This window comes from Orbicella franksi, unplaced genomic scaffold (genome assembly GCF_964199315.1).
Source record: "Orbicella franksi unplaced genomic scaffold, jaOrbFran1.1 SCAFFOLD_696, whole genome shotgun sequence".
NCBI lineage: Eukaryota > Metazoa > Cnidaria > Anthozoa > Scleractinia > Merulinidae > Orbicella > Orbicella franksi.
Genome location: NW_027670418.1, coordinates 6,270 through 14,738, shown reverse-complemented (window position 1 = coordinate 14,738; position 8,469 = coordinate 6,270). Strand labels below are relative to the sequence as shown.

At 40.3% G+C, this 8,469-nt stretch overlaps 1 protein-coding gene across 1 annotated transcript; it reads left to right on the top strand.

Annotated features, from left to right (window-relative positions):
- Window positions 1-254: 254 nt before the first annotated feature.
- LOC145471526 (ATP-binding cassette sub-family C member 4-like) lies at window positions 255-8,225 on the top strand. The gene is made up of 5 exons (XM_081454863.1): window positions 255-798; window positions 3,082-4,424; window positions 4,571-5,141; window positions 5,554-5,690; window positions 6,912-8,225. Exons 1-5 carry the CDS (start codon window positions 497-499, stop codon window positions 7,820-7,822), a joined length of 3,264 nt encoding a protein of 1,087 aa, XP_081310989.1. The 5' UTR covers window positions 255-496; the 3' UTR covers window positions 7,823-8,225.
- The last annotated feature ends 244 nt before the right edge of the window (window positions 8,226-8,469 follow it).

Sequence of the window (8,469 nt, the reverse complement as noted above, 5' to 3'; positions counted from 1 at the left end):
ATGAACAATTACAGTTTTTGGCTACTTAGTTTGCCTTTTAATCTCACATTTAGTAAATTACGTAAATACGATTCTTTGGTTTCCCTAAAAGTCAAACCCATTTTCAGAACAACATCAGAACAGTCATGAGATGTAATCTAACCAAAACATCCCAAATACCTTACTCTTGGGTAGCACATCTCTATATAGTTTTAATAGAGGAGTATTTCACGGATTGTAGGTTGCAGGTCAAACTACCGATACCGTGTGTTCTATGCGGACACTTCATCGAAATCAACAGAATTTGCTCTACCGCCAGCGTTAGATCGCGAAGTTGATGCAGCGTAAGATAAACTTATATTAACATACCACATTGTGCTTCTTTAATCCTTGTTTCGAGAAAAAAACCTAAGATTTAGCATTTCTTGTTTCGTAGACGCTACTTCTCAGCAAGGATGCATTGTTAAAATTTACAACAGGCCAGGTGATCGACCTTATATCAAACGATGTTCAGCGAATGGAGGAAGACACAGTCATGTGGCTTTACTTATTGTTTCCTTCGTGCTTTGTCCTCGTTGTGATAGCAGTGTTACTCGTGTATTTGATTGGCTGGCAATCTCTGATGGGAGTCTTTTTCCTGTGTTTTCTTGTGCCGTATTTCGCTGGGATCTCCTACATTAGTGCTGCACTGCGCTTGCGCACGGCAGCGCTGTCCGACAGACGCATCTCCTTGATGAACCAGGTGGTTTCTGGGATTCGTGCCATCAAAACGCGTGCGTGGGAGGACGAATATCGAAGAAAAATTCAACACACACGAAGGTAGGGGAAACCAAATGCGGTACTTAATGTTGACTCAGTGTGTAATTGCATTCACTGTAGCTGTAAGATAAATTTCAGTCACAACTCATCGTTGCCAAGTTGCGAGTTTGATCAGTTACCTCATCGTTCACTTTCCGCTGACAGATTACGACCACGCGTGTTGTGCTGTTAAAAGGGATAAGGGTAAGGGATAACTTTTCTTGGTTTTCGGTCCAACAGTCTTAAAATTGATGTGAAGTTTATATGAAATAATTCATATATGAACTGCGGTTGTAAATGAAAGTGAAGAATGATCATCGCAGTTAATTTTCCAATTTAAGCAATTGGAAAGAAGAAGCCTGAAAAAAAAAAACCTCGCTCCCAATGTGTGGCGTCATAGCTCAGTTGGTAGAGCATCGCACCGGTATCGCGGAGGTCACGGGTTCGAATCCCGTTGAAGCCCTGATTTCTTCAGGCTTCTTCTTTCCAATTGCTTAAATTGGAAAATTAACTGCGATGATCATTCTTCACTTTCAGTCTCAAAATTGAAGGTTTCTGACTACTATTCGTCGTAATTTCTACTGAAACAGTTGTAATGCTCATCCTCATTTATACAACTGCCTCTTTGGCCATTTGCTCATGTGAATCTTCAAAGGCTCTACATAACATAGCCTTAGCTAATACGCTCGATCCATTTGCTCGTGGGTTGCACGCTGACGTTAGTTTCTTTATTTGTACTTTTTCTCGGCAATTTTTGTCATCAATGTTGACACTTTGTAAAACTTAATTGCTATTTTTCTTCTCCTGATATAGGGAAAAATCTAATAATTCTTCCGGAGTCGTGGAATTTTATTCCTGTGAGCTGCCAAATTTCCAGCTTAAGTTTTTTGCCGCGCCTCCCCCTAAGAAATTTGGAAATTTGAGCGAACAGGAGTTGAACCAGTTGGTTGAAGAAAGGCACTCAGCACTCGGAGACGGACCAAAAAAACAACAAACTGGTCTGTATCAACCTTTCGAGATCACTAATGCATTGCGGGAATTTTAGAGAGAATTTTCTAGCGATCTGACGATAATGAAATTCAGCACAAGCTTTCTTTGTAAAACTTTTCTGGCATCGAAAGCGAACAAAACTCGAACATGAGAGCTTTACCAAATCTGTTTGTAAAGTCTTACATGCGAAATCCTTCTTATCCAAAAACGTTAAAGGTAATAGTTTTTCTGAGGTTTAATGAAGGAAGTTTTATCAAACATTGGTAGCCTCTGATGAATTATTTCAGTTCCCGGGTTTTAGTTTTGCTCGAACGCTCGTCGCGTCGCTCGATCGTGAATTGAACTCTTGAAGAAACACCCGCTTGAAGGAAAGACTGCATCGTGCACAAATATAAACTTACATTTTTGAAATTTTCTTTTAGGCTTCTGTCTTCTGTTCATTTAATCTAATTATTTTACCAAATAACGAAAGTGACAGAGATCACTTTTAAAAGCCATTCATGTGTTCAAGTTCAGCCTTAGACTCGCAACTCATGAAATTTAAAACAAACTGCAAAGGAAAACGTAACCCACAAACCTGCTATTGAATAAGAGCATCTCAAACAGCTCAAAGCCAGGGGTGTTTGTTCGCTTTCTTCTCCATTCTCGCTTTTAAGAAATGTCTGGTTCCATATTGTTCTTTTCTTTGCTGAAGTGGCCGTGAAGGACAGAATACTCAACCACCAAAAGCTTAAACCATATGCAGTTTGTTTTCAATTCTTCAGAAAACTGATCCAAATTTAAGCTATTTTTGAGAAACGCTTTTACCGACTGCGATTTTCGTTTGTTGTAAGCTTGATATTTGGGTTAACTGAGCAGTTTGAAATTGTTTGTTTGCCCAAGAAACCATTAACTCGCCGCGATCCTAGAAAAATTTTGATGTCTCGCTTTGTCAGGTTTTTGAATGAACATTTTCGCGCGGTTTATCGCGCTTCCGGACTTCATGTAAGTTGGACGAGATTCAGTATATACTATCTCAAGTCTCAATGTTATAAAAGAAATGGTAAACGTGCATTGCGCAACTATCGAGTTATGGATGCACTTGGGAGGTTTGCTAAGCACTCAAGAAGCTAGAGTCGCACGAGGCGATCGCCTCGTGCGACTCTTGCACCTCTTTCGTGCTTAGCAACCTCCCGCGATACTTGCACGCTGCGCGCTTACCATTTCTTAAACGGAAATTCTAAAGAAAAATCTCTTTTACTACTTAATACTACATGCCACTAGCAGTGTTGGTAAGTGAGGTATCCTCATAGTTCTTTTGGGTTTTGTTTTCAGAAGTGAAATTAACACCATCCGTAAGAAAAGTTTCATTCTGTCAGGAGTTCTTGCCTTGTGGGACAGCTCAGTATCAATGGCGACCCTGTTATCTGTCGTTACTCTTGTGCTCACTGGTCAACCCATCACACCTGTAAATGTCTTTATGCTGCTAGGTTTTATGAATTTGGCAAGATATCAAACATGCCTTCAAATTTCTTCCGCTTTGTTACAAGCAAACGACGCTCATGCGTCGCTAGGAAGAATAGAAGATTTTCTCCTTTTAGAAAACCTTCCCGCCATTTTACGTGGTCGGTCTGAGGAGGACACCAGTAACCCAGAGAGCAAGGCAGCAAAAGTCACGAGTGTTCTGTCAGATCAACAGGCGAAAATGGTAAAGGTATTGAATCCTGACCTAGTAAAAAATCCGCAGGCCAAGCCCAGCAGCTTATGTGTGTCCAATCTTACAAACAGACAAATCGAGCGACAAGATGAATTTATTTTCCAGGATATTGAATTTTCCACAGCACCACGAAGTCTAACAGTTATTACTGGACCAGTGGGAAGTGGAAAATCTACTCTTCTCTCAGCGATTGCTGGTGAAATCTCTGAAGTTAGCGGGACAATAACCTTCCAAGGTTCTCTTGTTTATGTTCCCCAGACAGCTTGGATCTTCCCTGGAACTGTAAGAGAAAACATTCTGTTTGGTCAACCATACGATGAGACAAAGTACACCAGAGTAATTGAAGCATGCGCCCTCACAGAAGACATCCAGCGGTTTCCTGACTATGACCAAACAGTTGTTGGAGAACGTGGTGAAGTTCTGAGTGGAGGTCAGAAGGCGAGAGTTAGTTTAGCACGCGCAGTTTACGCTGATGCAGACCTTTACTTGTTAGACGATCCTCTGAGTGCCGTTGACTTTAAAGTTGGCCAACATATCTTTAAAACATGTATCAACGACCTATTAGGCGAAAAAATGCGAGTGTTAACGTCACATCAGGAACAGCACATGAAAGAAGCTGATCAAGTGATTGTGTTGTACAAAGGCCGCGTGTTGGAAAAGGGAAGTTTCATCGAACTGCAAGAAAAGGGTATTCTAAACTCAACTGTTGACCCGCTGTATCAGAGAGTTGAGAAAGATAGCAAGCATACTAAGAGCGTTGCTCGGGAAATTGAACAGAAAAACGGAGGTGACAGCTGTGAAACAATGGCTCCACTACCCAATGAACCTAGGAGTCTGGAAATATCACAAGAAGATCGTTCCATCGGAGTGGTTTCATCAAAGCTTTACTGGAACTACTTTAGAAGCGGAGTACATTGGTCAACAATCTGTGCAGTGATTTGTTTGTGCTTCATAGTGCAAGGTAAGAGTCAATATTGCAACTGGTCATTCATACCTAACAATCCTACGCAATTCTTCATTAGCTGAATAGTGACTATTTTAATATGACTTGCTTCGTGTCAATTTTTTTGATCATATTATTTTTATTTCGTCTCTTTATTTTCTCAGCAATGATAGTTGCTCCTGACATCTGGCTCTCGTCACTAACAAAGAAACTACCAGAAGATCATAAAGACAACACAAACCTAACTATCTATGCTTGTCTCGTCAGTGGGTCCCTTATCTTTGCCCTCGTGCGAGCTTATGCATTCTTTCTGGTTTCCTTAAGATGTTCAGAACGTCTTCACGACAAGATGGTTTTAGCTATTTTACAAGCACCGGTTCATTTCTTCGATTCAAATCCCGTGGGAAGAATACTCAATCGATTTTCTAAAGATGTAGGCTGTCTTGACGAGTTGTTGCCCAAGACTTTTCTAGTATTTATCCAGCAAGTCTTGCTGGTGTTTGCATCAATAATCATATCAACTGTTACAAATCCTTGGCTTCTATTCCTTGTTGTTCCGTTGATTGTGTTAGTCTTGTATATCTCCAAGTATTACTTGAAGACGTCCAGAGAACTCAAAAGGTTAGAGTCAATATGCCGCAGTCCAGTCTTCTCTCACTTTTCGGAGACCCTGAATGGACTGGACACGATTCGAACAAGATGCAGACAAAAGGATTTCGTGGATCAGTTTTACAGGTGATTTGGTTTAGTCTTAAGCCTGGTTCACACTAGCGACATAACGACATAACGACATCGTCACGAACGACATAAAAAGGACGTTATGTTTGTAGTGTGAACGTGTAGACATAATAACATATTAGCAACATAACAGGATGAACATGACGACATAGAAATGAAACCGATTTTTTCCTTATGTCGTTATGTCGCTAGTGTGAACCAGGCTTTAACAGTCTTAAGGGCGCTTTTCACTAGAGTTGTGAACATAAAACGCATTTGCTTTGATTTTGCGCGCACTACTACGTAAATTGATTGGCTTGAATATATTTGTCCCATTAAGATCAATTGCGACTCGCTTGTATATGTTTTCTAGAGCCTCAAGTGTTTAGCAATGACTGGCTAGTTACGTACTGTAGTTTCATTCCGTTAGATATCAAGATGTTCATAATCAGTCCTATATTATGGTGATGGCGAGTGGGCGATGGCTTGGTGTACGCTTGGACCTTCTCACACCCGTGTTAATTGGTGCAGTGTCTCTCGCAGCTGTTTTGGTGTCTCAAGATGCCGGTAGGTGCATTTGTAAGGTAAATCAAAATCGGGCAAAAAACGATACTAAATCTGGGGATTTGGCATTACGAAACCACGCTTGTCTCATTCGTAACAGAGCTGATCAATATATTCTATATTATTTTGTTGTTTATCTATTAGTCTCATAGTGGTGTATCGCAGGGACTCGCCAAAGATTACCATTTCGGTTTAAATTGAGACACGGACAATTCACGATAGTTAAGGGCAATCAAGTTAAGCCAGCAAATAGAGCAGCCTCTCATTACTTGTTACCGGTCTGTTTTTCGTTTACTGGCAAAAGGCAGTTCGGATTGGAACGATATCTGCATGATACGATAACAAAAGTAGCTAAAAGTGAGTTATTCTTTTATGATAGAGGCGGTGTGCCGGGTAGCCTACGAGCAGCAGGCTCTTAATGAAGAAAGAAACGCTGGATTTGTAATCGACAATGGACCCATTGAAATTGTTCAAACTTATACTTATTTGGAACACTCATTTCTTCAACGTGTAACTTTTCATTGGCACTTGATAACTTGAAAGAAAAGGCTCTTCACGCCCTTTTCAGTCTCAGAAAACACAGCAAATTACCTCCGTTCCTTGCAAATAAAATTTTCGAGGCGATTATCCCCCCAATTTTGCCCAATGCAACAAAAGTATACTGTATACTCGCAACGTACCATGCGAAACTCTAATAAACTAGAATTTTTCAACACTTTCAAGAATGATTCTGAGAAAAATTTTATAGCATAATGGAACATATCGTTCCGACTTTTAAACAATTATCTTCGTTACAAGCCATCAGCGAAGTTATGACTTCTACAGATAATTATATTAACATTCAATTAGCAAAATTCATTTCACTTTCCTTTGATCTATGCAATATTCTATTCTCAAATCAAACCAGTTGCGAAACTTGATCGCTATATCATAACCTTATTATATGTTCACGTGTGCAGCTAAGCTCACAGGATGCGAGTAAGCGCAGTAGCAAAAAACTATTTAAGATAGTCTATTAACAGGCGACAGAGGTCTCTTAACCAATCCAAAGAAGAAGAATATCCGTCACATGATAATGTGGAATTAGTCTATTTAGCGGAAAGTTGTATCATAGGGCGGGGTATTTTCATTCGTCAAGCTTAAAAAATGATACCTAGCCGTATCATACGACTGAATAATCTGAGTACTCTCTTTTCATCTTTTTTTTCTTTTATTTTTAATCAGCTTGGGCCGGACTTGCGCTTGTTTATGTCATCCAAACTTCGACGCGTACTCAATATGCTGTCAAGAAAACTTCGGATGTCGAGAATTTCATGACCTCAGTTGAACGAGTGATGACGTATACCAGCCTTGACTCAGAACCTGGATACAAAGTGCACAGGCTTCCCCCAAACCAATGGCCACACGCAGGAAATATCACATTTCAAGATGTGTCATTAACGTACTATCCGGGGGGACCTCAAGTACTGAAGAAAATCAATCTTAACATCAAAGGGGGAACAAAGATGGGTGTTGCAGGCCGCACAGGTGCAGGCAAGTCATCTTTTGTGGCAGCTCTCATGCGCATGCCAGATGCTGATGGAGACATAATGGTCGATGATATTCCAATCAAACAGATCAATCTCCAAGAGGCTCGACGATGTATATCCGTTCTTGGCCAAAGCCCTGTCCTGTTTAGTGGATCGCTGAGAAAAAATCTCGATCTCTTGGAGCAGTTGCAGGATGCAGATTTGTGGCGAGCTTTGGAGAATGTGCAACTGAAAGCGTTGGTAGAAGGTTTAGAGGGAAAGCTAGATCACGAGCTCTTGGAACACGGAGCAAATCTCAGTGTAGGAGAGCGACAATTAATTTGTTTGGCTCGTGTGCTGTTGTACCAAGGCAAGATTGTGATCTTGGATGAGCCCACTGCACATGTGGATCCAGAAACAGAACAAACAATCTGGAACGTAGTGCGTGAGAAACTAAAGGACTCCACAGTCATTACTATAGCTCATCGTTTAAGCACCATCAAAGACTGTGACATGATTTTGGTTTTAAAAGATGGGGAGGTTGACGAATTTGATAAATTTGACGCTTTAGTAAATAAGAAAGGAGGTGCTTTGAGTGAAATCACACGAGTTGCAGGTATCCGATAGGGCAGTGGCCTCTTTGTTGACAGAAAAAGGCAAATCTATAGACCCCTTTCAATTTGAATCAATTTTTGGCGGCTCTTTACTTCTCGCTCATATCGAAAAAAAATCAGAAGTGTAGCAACTCTCGTAAGCTTGTAATTCTTTGCTTGTTAGAAGCTGTTATTGTTTTGGGTTAGGGACATTGTTTCTATTGTTTATGTTTTGTCCTTCTCAAAGGGTACCACGCCATTCATGTGAGACCTTACGAGAGCCGCTAGCCGACCCAAAATTAACAGTAGCAAGTATCATTTAAAAGTAGAATTAAAACATTGTGCTAACAATGTCATCGAGCAACACTGTACAAAGAAGCGAAAACACACTTCTCTATTTGTATAACGCTCTTTGTGATTGGTGGGTGATATATTAGTCTTCTCATGCACTTTTCTTTGTTTTATAGGATCACTTATACTTTACACTTTTAGAATTAAGATTTGAATTTAACTAGGAAGTGGAATATTATTAAATATGCCCTGAAAGTTAATTATAGTCTGCCTTACGAAAATATAACGTGCTTATTATGAAGTAGCAACTAAGTTGTTTCGCCAACCCGGAGTAAGGCGAGCATTAACCTTACTGTCGTTAAATTGTTAGAGTCGTTATAGGGCCGTAAC

Excerpts from the sequence above, each read along its gene's own strand:
- LOC145471526 (XM_081454863.1), top strand. The coding sequence starts at position 497 with ATGGAGGAAGACACAGTCATGTGGCTTTACTTATTGTTTCCTTCGTGC. Across the intron at positions 4,425-4,570 it reads TTTGTGCTTCATAGTGCAAG|CAATGATAGTTGCTCCTGAC; the intron begins GTAAGAGTCAAT and ends TTATTTTCTCAG. Across the intron at positions 5,142-5,553 it reads TTCGTGGATCAGTTTTACAG|ATATCAAGATGTTCATAATC; the intron begins GTGATTTGGTTT and ends TCATTCCGTTAG.